The sequence below is a fragment of the Bos taurus genome, chromosome 5 (genome assembly GCF_002263795.3).
Source record: "Bos taurus isolate L1 Dominette 01449 registration number 42190680 breed Hereford chromosome 5, ARS-UCD2.0, whole genome shotgun sequence".
In the NCBI taxonomy this organism is placed as follows: domain Eukaryota; kingdom Metazoa; phylum Chordata; class Mammalia; order Artiodactyla; family Bovidae; genus Bos; species Bos taurus.
This window is the reverse complement of record NC_037332.1, coordinates 116634526-116654460: the sequence shown is the minus strand read 5'-3', so window position 1 is coordinate 116654460 and position 19935 is coordinate 116634526. Positions and strand designations below refer to the sequence as shown.

Below are 19935 nucleotides of genomic sequence, written 5' to 3'. Positions count from 1 at the left end.
CCCTCCCATCCCACCCCTTAGTGAGCCACTTTCAAGCTCACTGATTCCTTCTTCTTTAATATCCGTTCTGTTATGAAGTCCATGCAGTGATTTTTTAAATTTCAAATATTGTAAGTTTAAGTTCTAAAATTTCCACGTGGCTCCTTTTTATAATTTTTATTTCTCCACTAAAGATGTCTAAGTTTCCATGAATTACAGAAGTGTTTACCTTTACCTCATAGAGCATGGTTGTAACTTTAAATTCTTTGATAATTTGGACATCTGGGGGCCCAAAATCTGTTTTCTTTCCTCTTGGCATTTTCCTGGTTCTCTGTAAACTGGCTAATTCCACACTGAATCCTCGACACTCAACGTTGCATCATGAGCCTCTGGGTCCTGTTAAAATCCTCTGGCAGATGTTGGTTTTGTTTTAGGAGGCAGTCAACCCAGTGAGGTTCAGACCACAGCTGTGTGTCCCTCTGTGGCTGACTGCCGTGCGGCCCTGGGCCCGCCCTGCACACCTGGTGCACGGTCAGCCCGGGACCCGGGGTGGTTTACGGCCCATCTGCTCTCAGAGCCTTTCATGTGCTGCCCGGGGTCTGTTCCAACTGGGGTGAGCCAGCGCCTGTCAGCGTACGTGGAGTGAGGGGTCCGCTCTGCCCACGCTCTGCTCTCTGGGTTCGCCTCACGTACGCTTACTCCCGGGGCCCCTTCCTTAGTTCCTCTGTCCAGAAAGACGGGTTGCCCCCAGGGTCCTAGCCGCCTGCACTGCCGCGCTTCCACCCAACTGGGGCTGCCTTTGGGAAAAACCAGTGGAGCAAAGAGAAACAGCGGGGACCCCACGATCTCAGCCCACAGGGCCCCTCTTCCCGGGCCTCCAGGAGCCCTCGCCCCGGTGCTGGCCACACAGCTCCAGAGGGCGAGGCCACCCTTGGGTCAGGTCTGGGAGGAGAAAGAGGAAAACCACCCAGAAAAGCCCTCCCCAAAGGCCTCTCTTCAGGTCGTCTCTTCAGTCCACCTGCGGACAATCGCCTCTCAGAGAGCTTGGCCATGAGAGCAGCAGACGCGCTCCATCTCAACCCAGAAGCCCTCCTGTGGGGGACGCGTCTGAGAAGGCGAGGAGCCCCTGGGGAGAGGGGAGCAGGCGCATCTGCTGGGCCTGGGTGTCCTCCCGTGGACGTGAATGGCGGCCCTCCACACCACCCCCAGCCCCAGCTGCTCCGGGACCCACACAAGACAAAAGCACTGAACAGATGTGAACACTGAACCCCGTCCAGGCCACGCAAACACCCTACGTAGTAACTGCCCCTCACGTCACAGCTGTTGCCTCGCCCCAACCGCCCTCCCTGCAGACACTGAAGGTGCTGGGAGGCCTGGGACTCGTGAAGGCCTCCCTGGACGTGGACAAGAGGCCGCTGGAGCCCCAGGGCTGCGGGCAGAAGACGGGCCCCAGGGGCTGACCCTAACACGGACTTGAGCCTCCCAGGAGCGGAGCACAGGCCGGGCTCAGGGGTCTGTCTCGCCAAGGTGACGTGTGGGGGGCGGGGCAACCCTTCATCTGCATCGAGAGACGGGGGTTGGTGTGTCAAAGCAGCAGCCCGGACCCTCCCTCAGGATGCCCAGTGTGGGGTGACTGGCCTGGAGGCAGGGCACCAGTGGGGGAGAAGGCAGGGAAGCCCATCCACTACCAGCCCCAGCCCCTCTGAAGGTCACGGGGTTATAGCCAGGGCCCAGGGGGTGGAGCCAGAGGCCAGCCACACCCCCTGCCGACAGCTACAGCTGAGTCGGAGGAATTGCCCAGAGACCTCCTGAACACACGGGAGGCAGGCTGTGCCCAGGAGGTGGCACTGCAGGCCTGGAGGACTCGGGGGGGCAGGCAGTGCCCAGGAGAAGGTGGCACTGCAGGCCTGGAGGACACGGGGGGGGGCAGGCAGTGCCCAGGAGAAGGTGGCACTGCAGGCCTGGAGGACTCGTGGGGGCAGGCTGTGCCCACAAGGTGGCACTGCGGGCTTCTAGGCTCCCTCGAGTAGTGCTGAGCCAGGGGTAGCGGCAGGTTTATGACCCTCCTCCCACCTCCACTGGCCGACCTGGCTGGAGGCCTGGCATCGGGCCAGCAGGACAGGCAGAGCCATCAGGAGGCTAGAAAGGCAGCTTCCCTTCTGCTGGTCTGTGTCCCTGCCAACTGCCCCCCACCAGCCACCGTTCCTCCCACCGTGGAGGCTCCCCAGACGGCGAGAGCCCCAGCCCAACGCAGTGGACCCCGGGGAACCTGAGCCCAGGGGGGCTCCACGCCGCCCCTGGAGCTGGCAGAACACAGGCGGTGTCTCAGCTCTGGCCTCCAGCGGGGCTGAAGGTACCCAAGGCACTGCTGGCCTCCCTGCCCCACCCCCACCCGGCACAATGCGGAGAGCGGCTGCGGGTCTGCCTCCGCGCTGGGCTGAGCAGAGCCTCTCTGGCCGAGCCTGGCTGGAGGGCCCCTGGTCTTGGAGGCCACGCAGCATAGTGGAAAGTGCCAGACGTGTCCCCTGCCCCACCCTGGGGACGCGCCCTGCTGGGGGCCTGGAACCGGGGGAGGGGAACGTGGGGGGCTGCAGCTCTACAGATGGAGCAGCACAGAGAGAAGACCCTGGGGTGGCTGGGGCCCACAGTCCCTACGGAGCGGTAGCCTTCTCCCTGCCTGTGAGCGCACCCTGTCCCACCCAAGGCCAGGCCCTGGTCTCAGACACGTGGCCCGGGCAGCTGAGAGAGAAGACTCCCGCATCAGTGAGCCACCAGCTCTGGGGTGTTCTGGCACGGCAGCCTGGACGGACCAAGGCGTGAGCACCTGCCAACCACCTCTTGGTGGACCCGCCCAGGGGCCCAGGCCCCCTGCTTCTGCCGTGACTGGCCAGGGTGCAGGACACTCTGGTGGGGTGTGCAGCTGCCTGGACTCAGGGCAGGGCCGCACTCAGAGGGGCCTCAAACCTGCAGCGCTTCCCGGCAGACACCCTACAGGCTGGGACCCAGCTCAAGGCTGTTTACACGGCCCTGCCACAGGGGAGGGTGGGCACAGGCGTGAATGGAGAGGCAGAGAAGCGGGACCCATCCCCTCTGTGCCATCCCCTGCCTTGCCACACACCCCCAGTGCCCTGGAGCCCCGAGACAGCCCCCCAAGAGGCACCGTCAGAACCTATGTCCCAGACAGGGTTTTTATTGGACGCTGCCCCTCCTGGGGGTGTGAGGCAGGAACCCTACAAATGGGCACCTGGGACAGATCCTCCAGCCAGCACTGGAGCGGCTGCCGGGTCACCAGAGGGGAGGCAGTGCTGAGCCCCTGGCGGCCTCCCGGCTCCGCTTCCCCACCCCTCCTCCCGCGAGCTCCGCAGCAGCCGTTCCACCTCCGTCAGGGTGCAGGCCCCAGGCCCGGGCTGTCACTGGGGCCCTCCTTGGCCACGCTGGACGTTCTCTGGCCCTTCTGCAGTGTGTAGGCGGACGGCCCCAGACGTAGGATCTTCCCGCTGCCCAGGCACTCGTCCCCTTTGTAGAACACGGCGAACTGGGGGGACAGAGGCCACGTCACCTGCAGCGGGACCCGGCCTCCGGGTGCCCTGAGCAGCCTGGACCCGCGCGGCTGGTCTACTGCTGGGGGAGGGCGGGCCCCGGGCCGCCTCCCCCGGCTTCAATCCTCGCCTCCCTGGGCCCAGGCCACAGGAGGGCCAGGGCGGGGCCACACGGCAGCCAGGCTGCGTGCTCACAACTGGGAGAGCAGCGCCAGGTGCAGGGCTGGCCGTGTGACCAGCACCCCCACACCCCTCTGCCCTCAGCCCCTCATTGTCCAGAAGAAAGGCAGGCCGTCTGTCCTTCCAGAGCATGAAGCCTCTACCGAGAGCCTGCATGTCTGCAGGCTGAGCTGGTGCTAAGAAGGGCCACACACAGCTGCAGGGCCACAACCCCATTCAACCCGCCAGCCGGAGTCCCCACTCACCTGTCCCGGGGCGAGAGCGCGCACAGCCTTCACGGCAGTCACCCACACGGTGCCATCCTGATTGAGGGTCAGCACGCAGGGCACTGGGTGGAAGACAAGGATCCTTGGAGGAGGCGCTAGCCTTGCTGACTGCGCAGCCTCAGGTCTTAGCCCCGGGGAGGAGGAGCAGGAAGTGCGGACAAAGGAAGCTTGGGGCAACAGCAGCCAGAGGGGCTCAGCACCGCCCAGCCGGGGCCAGGTGGACACACACACTACCTGCCAGCCACCTGCCGGCTGGACCGAGGCCCCCACACCCTTCCCAAGACGCCCCCCTGCATCCCGGACAAAGGGGGCTCAGCTGGCCTCAGTGCCCCCAGCCTGTCTGTGCATAGGCAGAGGGCGAAGAGGGCTGAACGGGCTATGTGGTCTGGACACTGAGGCCCTCCCTGCCCCAGGTCTGATCCCCTGTCCCAACTCTGCCCTGGCCCACGGGCCCTCCCTGCCCCAGGTCTGACCGCCTGTCCCAACTCTGCCCTGGCCCACGGGCCCTTCCTGCCCCAGGTTTCACCGCCTGTCTAAACTCTGCCCTGGCCCACGGGCCCTCCCTGCCCCAGGTCTGACTGCCTGTCCCAACTCTACCCTGGCCCACGGGCCCTCCCTGCCCAAGGTCTGACCTCCTGTCCCAACTCTGCCCTGGCCCACGGGCCCTCCCTGCCCCAGGTCTGATCCCGTCCCAACTCTGCCCTGGCCCACGGGCCCTCCCTGCCCCAGGTCTGATCCCCTGTCCCAACTGTGCCCTGGCCCACGGGCCCTCCCTGCCCCAGGTCTGACCTCCTGTCCCAACTCTGCCCTGGCCCACGGGCCCTCCCTGCCCCAGGTTTCACCGCCTGTCTCAACTCTGCCCTGGCCCACGGGTCCCTGAGCAGTCACCTAGCGCCATCTGGTGGCGGAAGCGGAAGTGACACTCCATCATCTTGTCGCGGACCAGGGCAGCAGGCGGCTCCTCCGCGATCCAGTGAACGCGGCCGGTCCGCAGCAGGTCCCTGTACAGGGCCGGGTGGTCCGTCCGGGGGGCCTACGGGACGGAACGCGAGGCTGTGGTGCCCTGCACCCTCAGTAGAGGGTCCCTGCCCAGAGCCCCTCACTGCACTGCATTCACAACTGTAGCAGCGAACACGCACTGAAAACCACGCTGCCCCGTGGACACTCGCGCGCGTGTGTCCCTGGAGCCTCCCTAAGCCTGTGCAGATGAGTGCAGAGGGAAAGCCACTCGCCACGCGCCCTCGGCAAGCAGCAGAGGAGCATGCGGTCCACTCACAGCCTCACTCCTCTCGTCCCCGCCACACTCTGCCTGTCCAGCGCCCGGACACCCGGGCCAGCCACATTCCCACAGGGATCCCACCAAACACCACGTGGCTGGGAATAGGCTCCTGGGGCCTCCACACACCCTGGCCTCCTAGCACCCAGCAGCCCCCTCAAGGCAGGACCGAGAACATCAAGTCCAGTGCCCTCAGGCTCTAAGGAGACAAGGACACCCACACAGGAACCAGCCTTTCCCAAAGCGAAAGACACTGCTGAACATCACACGAAAGTCACTTTAACTCAATGCGATCAGAATCGCCGTTCAGACTTCTGCACCAGGGCTCTCCTGGGAGGAGATGTCCCGGCCACGGTGGGCAGGGTCACTGGCCCTCCACCCGGTCTAAGAACAGCATGCGCTCAGCCAGGCTGCTCACCCCCAGCCCTGCCGAGACTGGGACTGGATCATTCCGCAGGGGACAGGGCCCCGGGCTTCACCCGCTACACACCAGCAGGACCTGTTGCCCGCCCCAATGCTGTGACACTAAAAATGTCCCCTGTTAAGCTGCTAAATCGCTTCAGTCGTGTCCGACTCTGTGCGACCCCATAGACGGCAGCCCACCAGGCTCCGCCGTCCCTGGGATTCTCCAGGCAAGAACACTGGAGTGGGTTGCCACTGCCTTCTCCAATGCATGAAAATGAAACGGAAGTGGCTCAGTCATGTCCAACTCTTCGCGACCCCATGGACTGCAACCTACCAAGCTCCTCCGTCCATGGGACTTTTCAGGTAAGAGTACTGGAGTGGGTTGCCGTGGCCTTCTCCAAAAATGTGCCCAGGTCCCGCTAAAGTCCCAGGTCCCAGAGCTACAGCAGGTGGCCTGGGCTGGCCCCAGCTCTGTCCTTGTCTGCTCAACAGCAACTCGCTGGGGCCCCTCATGAGCAGGCCCATCCTGGGCACTGCCCACCCCACGTCCACGAGGCCTTCCGCACGCTACTTCAGCTTTGGGTCTGTCCACTGGGTACAATCAGAGGAGTGACATCTACTTACAGGGACTGACGTGATGACGACCAGCGTGATGGGCATACAAGAAGAGCTATCAAGTACCTTACACAAAACCTTTGGTAGCGGCGCCAATCTTGGAGGGCACAGAGAAAAGGCCCTGCAGAGCCCCCACCCCGCCTGCTCAGCTTCGTGGGCTCTGCCCAGCCCGGCCTCGTCTCCTCCCGCCGACTCACCACGAGCACATCGCCCTTGGCACCATCCTTGTCCACCACGTACCAGGGCTCCCGTAAGCCTCCTATGTTGGCTCTCTGGCCCAAAGTGTACAGGAACCAACCTGTGGAGACAGTTTCTCGGTGAGGTGGGAGGAGTCCTCTCGCAAACGTCCCGGTGGGACGGGGCGGCAGGCAGGAGGCGCCCCTCTGTGGACCGCTTGCAGCAGCTGGGGTTAGGCTGCACCTCCCACCCTGCAAGGAGCAGTTCCAGCCACGGGGCCACCCAGCCTGCAGTGAGCAGGGCCCACTCCTTTAGAAGGAGGACCTAGTGCCCCGCTGGAAGCCACGAGCCCCTCCTGCCGAGCCTCTGTGCGTTTCACAGGCATGCCCGCTCCCCTGTACTGACCACATGGGGCGGGGGCACCAGCGCAGCCTCGCTCCCTCTGTGCCCAGTGCTCTCCAACTTCCTCTGTGTACCCCCCACCCCACCACCAGCAGCACAAGACCCAGCGGGGACAAGGGGACCCACGGTGCCCAGGCTCAGCGCTCCCCTCCTGGACCAGGCTCCCCGAGGCTCCGGCCATCTCCTGCCAGGACAGGCTGGGAGCACCCTGCAGCTGTTCCCAGCAGGGCCAGCTTCTCCTCCTGCCTCAGGTCTCGGGGAGCCCATGACATCTAAGCCCCACCCCCCCACCAGCACCAGGAAGGGGAGGCCATCCAGCCCAAACCAAGGTGGACTTCTCTAAGGAACAAGCCCCTGTTGAGTGTCCACGTCTGAGGCCCAGCCCTCCTCCTCCAGGCAGGTCAGACCCTGCTGGGCCGAGTCTCGCCTGTCATCAGGCCCCCAGGGTGCAGCCCCACATCTGCCCTCCCACCTGGGCACCTGACCTGTCCTCCCACGCCAGCCCAGCACAGACTGGGGGTGCCCAACCCAGCAGAGTCTGCGAATGAGGAGCGGCAGCCCACCAGGAAGCGGGTGGTCCCAGCTCTTCACACCGTCCTAAGTCACGGAACTTGCACTCTGCAGTCGACCCGACTCCTTCCCCCAGGGTGGAACTTTCCTGTAGCCTTCTATTCTCCCTCGCGTGGATGAACACCCAACTCGCAGTGAGGCCTTCTGAGCCAGGCGCACTGTCTATTATTGGCTGCAATGCCTGAGGAGCCACACCTCGAGATGCAGACCCCCGTCACAGCGACGCCCGCCCCTTCCTGCGGCCCTCCGAGCCCCCTGCCACTCAGCAGGGCCTGGGGCACCCCGCCTGAACCCCCAGCATGCAGGCGCCCCAAGCCTCAAGGCGCTCAGCACGAAAAGCAGCCCTGGACTGCGCTCACCTTTGTGTGTCCCCAGAACCTTGTTGTCTTCTATAGAAATAAATCGACCAGGTCGAGGCTGTAAATACTGGAAAACCAGTGCTCCATCACCAACAGCTCCAGGTTCAGAGCAGAAACAGGGCCCCATTCTTTCACATCAAAGAACACTCACCTCAAGGATGAAATTTTCAAAGTTCCTTTTACCAATAAAACAGATGCCCATGCTCTGAAATGAACAGAAGACCACGTGTGAGATGAGCGGCTGGGCGGGGGCCCCACGCTCCACTCGGAGACCCCAGGCAAGGACGGGGGTACAACACAGGGCCTCCTAGGGCTCACCCGCCCTGAGCCACCCCACCCTCCAGGCCAGGGCCCGGCTGCCCTCCTCCAGGGCCACAGACACCAGTCAGAGCCATGCACGGACCTCGAGGGGCTTCTCTAAGGTCCCAGACAAGGACCTGGCGGCTACGCTTGCGAGCAGTGCCACCGCCAAGACCTGCCGGGCCTGCCTTCACGGCAGACCCTCAGGCCAGCCACCCAGAAAGGAAGCCAGTGCTAGAGCCCCGAGGCACTGTCTGTGAGGCTGGGGAGAGGCTGGGGAGAGACAGGGGCCGGAGCAGGAGCAGGAAGCGCAAGCCAGGCCACAGGGCGAGGGCGCAGGAGGGTCAGAGATGCAGGGTCAGGGGCCCTTCCCGAGGTGACACGTCTAGGTGAGAGGAGCGAGTGGGAATGGCCGTCGCCCGGCGTCCTCGCCTCATTCTGCCTTGTGTCTCCCTAGAATGGGGGTCCTGAGGGCGGAGCCCTCGCCCCCTGCCAGCGGCAACGCCCTTCAATCCTACCTCCTTCTTCTGAAGCACATGATGAAGTCTGTTCTCAGCAGCTATTTTCTTTACGAAATCTTTCGTTAACTCCCCCAGGGGGAAGAGGGTTCTCCTTAGTGCCTCCTGGGGAACCTGGCTGAGAAAGAAGGTCTGGTCTTTAAAGCTGTCAGCTGCTTGGAGGAGTTTTACCGCTGCCAAGAGTAAAGAACAAAAGATGTTGCAGGAACAAAAATAACCATACATTGCTTTTAATAGTGTCCTCCTGTTTACTTTGACAGATTAGCCCTGGTCTGGCAGAAACAAAGATCAATAATCAACAGTACATTTCCAGAAAAAAGATCTGCCATGGTTAACAAAAAGTCCCACCCCTAATTCATCTACTGTTGAAAAAAATACACGGAAGGGAGATTTTATGTGATAAGGGAATTTATTCCGGTTCATGTGTTAGGCTATGTTTTCAAAGATTAAACATCACATGACAAAAACATTATGAAATATTAAGAAGAAAACAAAATGAGCCACATTTGGGAAAATCAAACCCTGCTGAGACGGCCTGGGCTGTGCTGTTTCCCACTGACGACAGGAGTTCACGCCCTGGCTGCTCTCCTCACCTCCCGCCCCCAGTGCATGCCGACCACACTCCCCAGCAGCGCCCGCTTCTCAACCCGCTTCCCCGCCTGGTGACAGTGGGCTGTTCAGAGTCCAAGCTGTCACCTGTCAGCCGAGCCTCTGCGGTTTCTCTAAAGGTCTGCGTGTGCGCTAAGTTGCTTCAGTCGTGTCTGACTCTGCGAGCCCACGACTGCAACCCACCAGGCTCCTCTGTCCATGGGATTCTCCAGGCAAGTGTACTGGAGTGGGTCACCGTGCCCTCCTCCACGGGATCTCTTACAGGAAACCCACACCTCTCACATCTCCTGCACTGGTAGGTGGGCCTCTACCACCCGAAGCCCCTCCAAAGGTCTGTTTCATGTGAAGACTGTTCCCAGCTTGATGGCAATGGTGCAGAGCTCTGCCTGACCCTGGCCTTGGGACGGGGTTCTCTGGGCTGCTGGGTCCTGCCTGGCATGTTACAGGCCTTCTACAACCAAGAACACTGGGTCCTCCGCTCTGCAGCTCAGTGACCAACGGAGGAAATGGAGCATGACGCCAGTGTCACGGCCTCTCTCCATGTGTCATGACTAGGGCTAAGCGAAGCCTCAGCAAGTCACACGCCGAGCTCACATCCATGCAAAAGGTACAAAGAGCCCAGGTACAGCACGTGGCCCGCCCCGTCACACGTGTAGCGTGCTCTCTGTGTGGTTGGTTATGTTTTCCTTCTGTGACCTCAAATTTGACCCTCATGTTAGCCCTATGACAGATTTATCCCCATCTTCAGGTGAGGAAACCGAGGCCTAGATAATGAAAGTGACCGCCCACAGGGGTGCAGGGAGACGAGGGCAGAGCTGGAAACTGAGCCCAATCACATGGGTTCCATTCCATCAGTTTTTACGTATAAAACAACAAAATCAAGTGAAAAGTGAAAAAGAGAATCCAGTCAACCAGTCATCAGGTAGGAAGACTCATTTGCCAAATGCTATTTTTTGTTTCAAAACTAAATTTAAGCAAACAAACAAAAAATTTATGATTTTAAAAAAAGCAAGCAGGTAACCCTTGACCAGGAAGAGGGACCCCCACTAAGGGAGGGTTTGCTGGCACCCAGAGCCCCCTTCAGCACCTTCCCTGCTCCGGGTTGGCCAGCGTGCCACCTGCCCCTGATGGGTGAGGACACAGGCTGCCCCTGGGATAGGAAGGGCACAGGAGCTCAGGGTGGGCGCGCTGACCCCGTGCCCTCTCCCCAGTGACTAAGGCCAGGAGGCTTAGTCCAGCCCCCAGGGCAACTGAGTCAGAACAAAATAAAAAACCTGTAGTGTCTTGAAAACACGCAGAGAACAGACACTGCGGCCCTGTTCCAACAGCGACACAGGCCAGAGCAGGCACCGCGCCACCAGGTCTGGTCAGAAAGGCCCGCCAGCTCTGCGCGGCAGCGCCTCTTCCAGGAACTCAGCAGGCACGCTACGCGACACAGAAACAAATCCTTCATCTACTCCCACCCCGAGAGCCACAACCACTGGGTCCTGGGGCCTGATTCTGCTGTGGAGTGCCCGGGCGGCAGGGCTGGGCGGCCACAGTCAGGCCCTCCCAGTGTGCGGGGCGGGGGGCTGCTTTCCTGCTGAGGGGTTCCCCAGGAGTGTACAGGTCGCACCGGGGAGGGAAGCGGTCATGTCTCCCTGCGCACCGGCGTCCCCCAGCGGACACAGTGCTGTGCTGGCGGCAGCAGGAGGCCTTCCCAACACAGGCTAAGTGGCGGCCTGGTCTGGGTCCAGTCAGTTTGTTGATCTGTGGCCTCGGCTGCCGCAAGGTGGAGAGGAGGAGAGATCACAGGGCAGCTGAGCTGCGGCCTGTAACTGGGCTGGACAACACGGAGGACCGGGGAGGAGCAGAGACTGTGGAGCTGGGTGGACCGGGCTGTGTCCAGCCCCCGACCCAAGGCCCCCTGCCAGCGATGCAGCCAAGCTTCAGTTACCTCCTCGGAGAAGAGGACCCGGAGACCCGCCTGCTGGCCCTGCTAAGATGGGTGCAGGGAGGGGACACCTCTGGGGTCAGAGAGGGAGGCGGTGGACAGGAGGCAGGCCAGGGCAGGCCAGACCTGGAGAAACGCAGGTTCCCTACTGTCCTGCAGCCAAGGAAACTGTCTGCAGAGACGTGGCTCTGGGCTCCATGCCGTCCTTCACTGCATAAGGATGTAAATTCCTCTCTTCTACATAAACGTGCACCAGGACAAGCCAACAGCCTTCCAGTCGACTGCTTGGCACTTTCTAGGCTGGTGACACCTCGTGCCCTTTGACACTGAAAATTTATACATGTCATCTTCCGAAGCAAGCTGCCAGACCTGTGCCATGAATGTCAGGAGCCAGCCTCATTTCACACTGAAGTACATCACCCCTCAATCTCGACAACGCAAGGCTGAGAATGGGGTCTGTGACACTCCAACACTGTCGCCTACTTCCCCCAGAACTGGGTTAAGTTTCCCAGCAGCCCTGCCCGGGTGCTCGCCTGAGCCAGTCGGAGGCCCCGGGGGCAGTGACCCTTGAGGCAACTCACTGTCCTTCTTTGAGGAGGAAACCAAAGCCAATGAGCTCGCCTGGAAAACACGGGGAGAAGTCGGGCAGAGCACGCTGACAGCCCGCAGCCACTGCTTCGCTCCCAAATAGTTCAGCCCTGGCCTGACACGTGTACTCACCGTTCCTAACTTCAAACCGGTTTCTGAAGAGCCCTTCCGGCCTCTTGATGTGTTTCTGCTGGAACACCTCTTCATCTTCCAGGGACGTTCTTGCGTAGTGACCTGTCGCCACCGCATCTGCGCCTGGGAGGTTTTTACAGAATGAGGGTCAGAGTTCAGGCGTGCACTTGCTGGCCTCGGTCAGTCTGAGCCCAGGGTGCTCCGTGGGGCAGAGATGCCAGGTCTCACACCAGGCGGTCTGCACAGGGGATCCGCCCCGCTCCCCAATGCCCAGATCCCAGGGAAGAGACACACTCCTGGGATTCCATTAGACAGGTGGTCTTTGAAGTCTCTGAACTAATAAAATGTTAGCTACGAGGTTTTGCTGCATCTCTAACAGCCTTTCAGAAGTTAATGTCAGGAAGTCCCGGGGAGCTCAGTGCTTAGGACTCAGTTCTCTCACTGCCAGTGCCCAGGCTCGATGCCTGATCGGGGACCTAAGAACCCACAAGCCACACGTCCAAAAAAAGTTACCATCTATTTATTCATTCTAGCTTAAGGAAAACATCAAACACATACACAAAGGTTTAAATACAGAAAGCTCATTTCAGCGCTTCTTATACTAAGAAAACACTGAAAACAACCAAACTGTTTAATACCAGGAGACTACGAATAAAGCACCACTGCACGATAACAGCACCACACACACACAATGTTTAAAGGCACCGGGGAAACACTTATGATGTTATTCAACAGATAAAGTACAGGATCCCACTCTTCTCGATGTACAGGAAAACCGGAAGACAAGCAACAGAAAGCCTTTCTTTTTGATTCTGGGAGGAAATTGCAGATGACACTTTTCCTCCTCTTCTTATGCTTGTAAGTTTTAAACTTTCTTTAATAAACGCATAGTACTTTTATCACAGTGAAGGACCATCCAGTAAAATCAATTTCTTCTTTCCATACTATGCAAAAAAGTCAAAGAACCTACCGAGGCATATACTAATCCACAGGCCTTGCATTGTGTGAAAATTTCATAGACATTCAGGATTGTGAGACTGTTTCCTGGAAGCTGCAGCAAAACTGACCCAGCACTTAACCAAAGAACTGTTTAGTCGCTAAGTTGTGTCCAACTCTTTGTGACCCGACTGTAGCCTGCCAGGCGCCTCTGTCCATGGGATTCTCCAGGCAAGAATACTGGAGAGCGTTGCCATTTCCTTCTCCGGGGATTCTTCCTGACCCAGGGATCGAACCCACGTCTCCTTTCTTGGCGGCAGATTCTTCACCACTGCGCCACCAGGGAAGCCCATCAATCAGCTGTCGTTCAGCTGCTCAGTCGTGTCCGACTCTGCAACCCCTGGACTGCAGCACGCCAGGCGTCCCTGGCCTTCACCATCTCCCAGGGCTTGCTCAAACTCATGTCCATTGAGTCGGTGATGCCAGCCATCTCATCCTCTGTCGTCCCCTTCTCCTCCTGCCTTCAGTCTTTCCCAGCAATAGGGTCTTTTTCAATGAGTCAGCTCTTCGCATCAGGTGGCCAAAGGACTGGAACTTCAGCTTCAGCATCAGTCCTTCCAATGAATATTCAGGACTTATTCCTGATGGACTGGTTGGATCTCCTTGAAGTCCAAGGGACTCTCAAGAGTCTTCTCCAACACCACAGTTCAAAAGCATCAGTTCTGCCTGGCTCAGCTGTGATTCTCACTCCGGAGCTGGAGGAAAAATACTTGTCCAATGCTGGGTGAGCTCTTCAAATTTAAGCTTTACATCCTCAGATCCAGCAGATACATGCTGAAACCAACCTCAGCTCCTGGAAATCTCATGATTTTTAAAAAGACAAATGAAGATAATTCAAATCACTTACCAAGGTTATCCACAGCATAATTAAAAAAACAACGGAATTTGATATGCTTGTTGCAGACTATGTCAGGATTAGGAGTTCTTCCTTTTTCATATTCATTTAAAAAATCACTGCAATGAAAAGAAAAGCCTTTTTATTTCTAAGTGTCAAACATCCTACAGAAAAATAAATCAGGTACACGACTTGCTTAGAGATTCTCCATGTTTGATTAAAACTGTAACTTTCTGCAAGATAGTAGCTTCAGTACAGAATCATTTTCAGTATTTTCATCAAACGTTTGTTTAAAGCCAGCTGCGCTTTCCATCTGAATCTGCACTCACCAGACACCGAGGCCCATTGTGCCATTTCCCAAAGTAAGAGCCACAGGACCCCATCCGAGAACCAACTGGAGCGCCTGCTGAGGTGCAGGTTGCAGGGCCCCGCCCAGGCTCGGATGTCTGTTTAACCAGCACCCCAGCTGCTTCCTCAGCCCAACACTGATGGCCCAGGGGCTCCATCCTCAGGGACCAGCCACAGCCGGCCTCCCAGAGCAGACCTGAGCCCTCACTCTCTCATGCTAATTTAGCAACAGAACATCTCAAGGTTCAAGAGACGTTAAAGAGACTTCTGGCAGGTGGCACAGTAATAGGAACAAGGGCTGGGGTGCTCAGGATGCAGGCCTGGCTTCCAACCCAGACTCTCCAGGGGCGGTCGAGGCCTCCCACACACGGTCTCTGGCACCGCGGCCTGAAAAGAGAAAGCACTGGCTGACCCCAGCAGGCCTGCCGTGGAGAGGGCCTGCGCCACGGCAGGGAGCCCTGACCTGAACACGTCGTTCCAGTACTCCTTCGCGTAGGACACCTGGCGGAAGGGGATGTCCAGGATCCGGCACACTCTGTAGGCGTCCTCACAGTCTCTGTCAGCGGTGCAGACACCGTGCTCGTCCAGGGAGTCCCAGTTCTTCATAAACACCCCGGTCACCTGGTAACCTGGGGGTAGGAGTGGAGGGGCAAAGTCAAGAGGGGATGTGGCGTCGACCAGGTGTGGAAAGGCAGTGCCTTCCGAGCTCTCCTGCGCCCCTGGGCACTGGGCCTGGCTGTCCCTCCTTCCGAGCTCTCCTGCGCCCCTGTGCACGGGGGCCTGGCTGTCCCTCCCGCTGCCACGAGGTCTGCAGCGCTCCGACCACATCTTGATGTAAACACTCCTGATGCTCTGCTGCACTTGGTAAAGGCCTCCATCATCACAACACCCTGTGGGGCTGAACTGACAGTGTGCAACCCGGGGGTGTGAACACCCTGGAGGTGTGGACGAGATGGCATCTCTCCATCTTCACGTCCCCACACTGTGTCAGCAAATAGAGAGACTTAGCAATGTGACTGAATGAAAGAAAAGCAGAAATTCTACACAATTTTTCAAAACAAATAAAAACCGCCATTCAGTTATCAGAAAAGTAAACTCAATTCAAAAATTATTTCCAATTACCCACTAAGAATTAGATTCTAAGACATCAGACATAAAGACTGTTGGGAAGCGTAGTGCAAAATAGCCGTAAAAGGAGAAAGTCCTTGGGAAAATGGCGAAGGGCCAGAAGTACGCGGCTTTGCACTACGGACAGAAAGACATCTCCTGCCTTTGGTTATGCTCGGCGCCAAGAGTTAATAATAAACAGGGATGTTACTTGTGAGAGCGGGTTGTGGGAGAAGCCCATGAGTCATTTAGAGCGCGCTGTCCTTGAAATGTTTCTACTGATTATGTGTTAACTCCGTACGCGCTCTGCTGGCCGCATACTTTAAGCTCTTTGTTCCTGCTTCTATAAAAAAGCTTGACTGCAGAAATGAACTTGTCAGTCCTTGCGAGAGACTGTCCAAGTGTCCTTCTTTCAGGTCCGTCGCTTCCAAGTCCCGGGGAGAAAATCCCCAACAAAGACATTAAAACTTTTGGTTGCTTTATCATAGGGCTTCCCTGGTGGCTCAGACGGTAAAGAATCTGCCTATAATGCACGAGACCCAGGTTCAACCTCTGGGCCGGGAAGATCTCCTGGAGAAGAGAATGGCAACCCACTCCAGTATTCGTTCCTGGAGAATCCCATGGACAGAGGAGCCTGGCGGGATACAGTCCTTGGGGTCGCAAAGAGTGGGACATGACCGAGCGACTAACACACACACAGGCACACACATCTATGTACTTTGGGACCTGTTTTTCCCCTTTTCTGTTGCAGACAAAGTACCAAACCAAACGTGGGGGAGACCAACTTTGTAACTGCATAGGTGTCTACCATGTATGAGAAGCGTTTCTTTTGGGTAGGCCGAATGTGATGAAAGACAGGGCACTGGACTGTAAAAGCTTTGACACGGCATTCCAAAGAGCAGAGACTCGGTGACAAAGCTTGGCCAAACTCCAAAACGCCATGTGAGCCAGGCCACTAGCCCCGTCCCAGCAGGTCCTCCCTTCTCTTCTTCCCAAATCCCCTGACCGTGCTTCCCTAACAGTGCACCCTACACTGGGCTCCAGCTGGTCCTGTCTGCGCCCCTGCAGCTACCAAAGTGAGGCGCTCTGCCACCTGCCAACGCCGTCTCCACACCCATGTGTCCCCAGAGCCCAGCACACAACAGGAGCTTACGCAAAACAAACACACAACTCCACACCCAGAGCTTTAAAAATCCCCTCTTCCGTGGCTCATGTGCCTGATCATCCTCCTCCTGGCGACGTGACCACTCACGTGGCTGAGGCCCTGGCGCTCCAGGAGACCACAGCGCTCTGCAGGCTCTCAGCTTTTCAGGAGGCACCTCCGACGAGATTGGGAAAGGCCTCCATGTCGAGGGGACAGGGCCGTGCTGCTTCTCTGCTGTGCCCCTCGGCTTCCCACCCGGAGGAGCAAAACCCAAGGTAGCTGGTCTGTGACGGTGCTCAGCCTGGATTCTGGGAAGGAGCACTAGCCTCCTGAAGGAGTAAGATAACCCAACTAGCCTCCCCAGGGATGTCTGCCACATCACCCTCGACGTGTCGCTGCCTAGTCAGAACCCTTCAAGGGCTCTGCGCTGTCTCCCACGACACAGTGTGAAGCCCCGAACAGAACACACTCCACAAGTGCGCTCAGCCGGCCTCCCCTCCTCTCTCCCCCCATGCGGGGAGCTGCCCATGAGAGGTCCTTTGTCCGAAGGACACAGCTCTGGGAGCTGCCTCAGTCCTTGAGGGTTTGCTTGCAAACACAGCTCTCTGTCCCGCCACCCCAGAGATTAGGCGCTTATTTACTGCAGGCACCTGGAGTTCTGTGCAAACTTCTCACGCACAGAGAAATGTTATCTGGTGTAAGAAATAATAACAGGGAGCCATTCCCATGCTCTCAAGATTTCTTGTGACTGTTTGTAAGATGTATAGGCCAACCAAGAAAAAATGTCAACTGTCTTGTCTTTCTCACGCTTTTCTGTATAAATATAAGATGCTGAATGAAGTCGGTGTCAGACTGCGTCCCTTCGTGGAGCCGTGTCTGAACCTCTCGACCCCATCTTTGTAGTCTCTTGCTTTAGTTTCTTTCTTAGCCCCGCCGTGCACGTTCTCGGGACCTGATCGACTTTGCCGGCTGACACCAGCACCCCCAGACCCAGCCAGCACTTTCGTGCCTGAGCTTCGCACCTGCTGCCGACTCCACCGGAAACGCTTCCTCCTCACCTCCTAAGCCCCAGCCTTTGCTCAGGGAACTCCTCCTCCAAGTCCTCATACCATGGATGAGAGGATCTTAGGTCTCTCATCTTCCACGTTGCAACCTCCTCCATGAATAAACCTTGCTCCGCTCCAAACTCAAACCTTCAGTTTGTCTGGCCTCACTGTACCACTGGACACATGAACTTGGCTTTGCCAGTAGTCTCAGCGCAAACACCACCATCTCTGTGATGCTTTGATTCCCTGCCCTATCGCAATTATATATGCTCACAGCCTGCCTCTACATTAACTGACACTTTTTGTTACACCTTTTGTGACAGTTTGGTTATTAATACGCACTAATAGGCTCTACTGCTGAGTGCCTAACGTGTGCTGGGCACTGTGGTAAAGGCTTTGTGTGTCCTGTTACTTATTAATACTACCTCCAGCAACCCTGGGAGGTAGGCGGTCCCTCCATTCTACAAACAGGGAGAGCTTGACTCACTTGTCCCAGGTCAGGAACCTTGGGTTCCCTCTGCATTCCAAGTGCCTAAGAACGAAAGGCGCCTCAACAACAGAGCGTCTACAAGTGCCACTAGGTACAGGAGGGCTCCCAAGGGAGCGGGTCACACGGACGGAGAATTAGACGGGCAGTGAAGCCCGGCTCCCGACCGGGGGCGCCCGATAGACGCCTGAGAAAACGGAAGCGCTCCTGCGCCAAGAGTCTGTCATCCACCGAGTGGAAAGCACAGCCGTGACCTGATAAGCACACCGCCCGTCGAGACTGGTCGGCCACGTCGTGTGTCGTGGAGGGAAGGACCTCCACGGAGGCTGCGGCGCTCCTCAAGCCTAGGCTGAGTGTGGACGCCGCCGCCGCCGCCGCCGCCGCCGCCGCCGCCGCCGCGGGAGCAAGGCCTCGGGGCCAGGGAGAAACGCGACCGCCCGGAGTCGGAGACCCACTCTCCCCTGCTCGACCCCGGCGGCAACTGGGGGCCTGACCGCTCCCCGACAGGCGGCCGCGCGCTCTCCGACCCCCAGGCGCAGAGGGCGGGCCGGGGCGCGCGCCACCAAGCGGGGCTCTCCGAGAAGGGGCCGCTCGGGGGCGGCCGGGTCACTCGGCCTTCTCACCTCTCCGCCTCAGCAGCAGCGCTGCCACTGCGCTGTCCACACCGCCGGAGACGGCGCACACGACATGCCGAGCCACCTGCATCGACAGCGGCCGATTCCCCTCACTGCCGCCGTCGCTTCCGCTTCTAGCCGGAAGTCCCGCCCTTCCCTGGAGGCGAGAGCGCAGAAGAGGCCCGGGCGGAAGCAGGTGCTCAGCGCCCTGCGTTCCTCCCTGCCCGCTGCTCCCTGGCGGGCCTGTGACCACGCCCCCTGCGCTCCTGGCTCTGGCTTACCTCTCTGCCCGCAGCTGCCGGACACAGTCTTCGCTTCCTACGCGCGCGCGTGCGAGTGTGTTCCCAGAACACACAGGTGTGTGTGTGATGCCAACTACAAATTGGCACTTACCAAGAGCATTCCCAAGGTCTGAACAACAAAGGCATTTGCCATCTGCCTCCACGGATATTGAACCCCATTCTGCTAAAATAGCTCTTGACCTTCAACATCACCTGAGGGCGTTCAGGGTGGACTGAGGTGCTCTGTGCTCCAGGGAATCTGGTAGGACAGGTCTTTGTATAGTTGGATGTTTTTAGGAACAGGTTTTATAATCTCCATCCTTGCATCTCCTCGTATCTAGAGAAGCACTAAATCCCTTCAAGGTGACATCAGACCCTCAGGACTAACAAAAAGCCCTGTGTAAACTGAGTGCTTCACGGCACTGAACTCCCCCTTCCCCAGACCTTCTATCCTGACTCTCCCCCACTGCCGCTTTGGAGCAGTCTCTCAGAGCTGTCTGAGACGCTGCCTCCCGGGCTGCAGTCCTCCTCTTGCCCCAGATAAAACTTAACTTGCAGCTCTCAAGTTGTGCATCTTTTTTTAGTCAACAGTGACAGGCAGGCGCCCAGTGAACGGGCTGCTAAACGATAGAAGGGTGTGAGGTCGCCCCGGGGCTGTGGTGTCCAGCTGGGTGCTTCTGGAAGTGGGCGCGGGCCTTCCCTTAGCTGACCGGGAGGGGAGGGTGAGCAGGCGGAGGGCCGGGCCCTGAGTGAAGGGCGCTGGGCCTGGGGATGAGCGTGGGGCCAGACCCAGCAGGGGCAGGGTGCCTGCCGACCCCGGTTCAGTCCCAGGGGAGATGCTCGTGGCCACAGTGCAGACAGGCACTGAGAGCCTGGTGGGGGCTGCTAGGTCAGGCATCTCGTCATCAGCGCTGGTCCTGCTGCTGTCTGCTTCCAAAATCAGTGCTCACAAATGGCAGAGAGGCAAACTGCCTTTAGTCCAATGCCAGCAATCTGGGGGAGGTGGTGGGCTCTCCGTCCCATCAACCACCTCTGGAGATTCTGCTCGGTTATGAGTTTTTGAAGGGGAACAGAGAAGTAGTCTCAGTCATTGAAATAGTGGGTCAGAGTCACCAGGAGGTTTTTTTTTTTTCCAAATTCAAGTTTTTATTTACTTATTTATGGCTGCGCTGGGTCTTCATTGCTGCGCACGGGCTTTCTCTAATTGTGGTGCCCAGGCTTGCCACTGC

The 19935-nt window shown here is 58.4% G+C and overlaps 1 protein-coding gene across 6 annotated transcripts; it reads right to left on the bottom strand.

Moving 5' to 3' along the window:
- Nucleotides 1-3153: 3153 nt before the first annotated feature.
- Nucleotides 3154-18561, bottom strand: TRMU (tRNA mitochondrial 2-thiouridylase). Of its 6 annotated transcripts, none has more exons than NR_028029.1 (11): nt 18435-18561; nt 14491-14656; nt 13692-13798; nt 11849-11971; nt 8587-8700; nt 7920-7973; nt 7769-7835; nt 6458-6558; nt 4853-4997; nt 3944-4026; nt 3154-3514 (listed from the first exon to the last, which is right to left on the bottom strand). NR_028029.1 is itself a non-coding variant. In NM_001163188.1 (11 exons), the coding sequence occupies exons 1-11, from the start codon at nt 18514-18516 to the stop codon at nt 3362-3364; spliced, it is 1254 nt and encodes a 417-aa protein (NP_001156660.1). In that variant the 5' UTR covers nt 18517-18561; the 3' UTR covers nt 3154-3361. The 6 variants fall into 6 exon arrangements, 5 of the variants coding, with proteins under 5 accessions (NP_001156660.1, XP_024847980.1, XP_059742722.1 ...); NM_001163188.1 differs by having other exon boundaries at nt 8587-8759; XM_024992212.2 differs by lacking the exon at nt 18435-18561 and adding an exon at nt 16387-18141 and having other exon boundaries at nt 8587-8759.
- Between the last annotated feature and the right edge of the window lie 1374 nt (nt 18562-19935).

Excerpts from the sequence above, each read along its gene's own strand:
- TRMU (XM_024992212.2), bottom strand. The coding sequence starts at position 16,657 with ATGTGGCAGACATCCCTGGGGAGGCTAGTTGGGTTATCTTACTCCTTC. Across the intron at positions 14,657-16,386 it reads AGCGCCAGGGCCTCAGCCAC|GTTACCAGGTGACCGGGGTG; the intron begins GTGAGTGGTCAC and ends TCCTACCCCCAG. Across the intron at positions 6,559-7,768 it reads GGTTCTGGGGACACACAAAG|GTTGGTTCCTGTACACTTTG; the intron begins GTGAGCGCAGTC and ends CTGTCTCCACAG.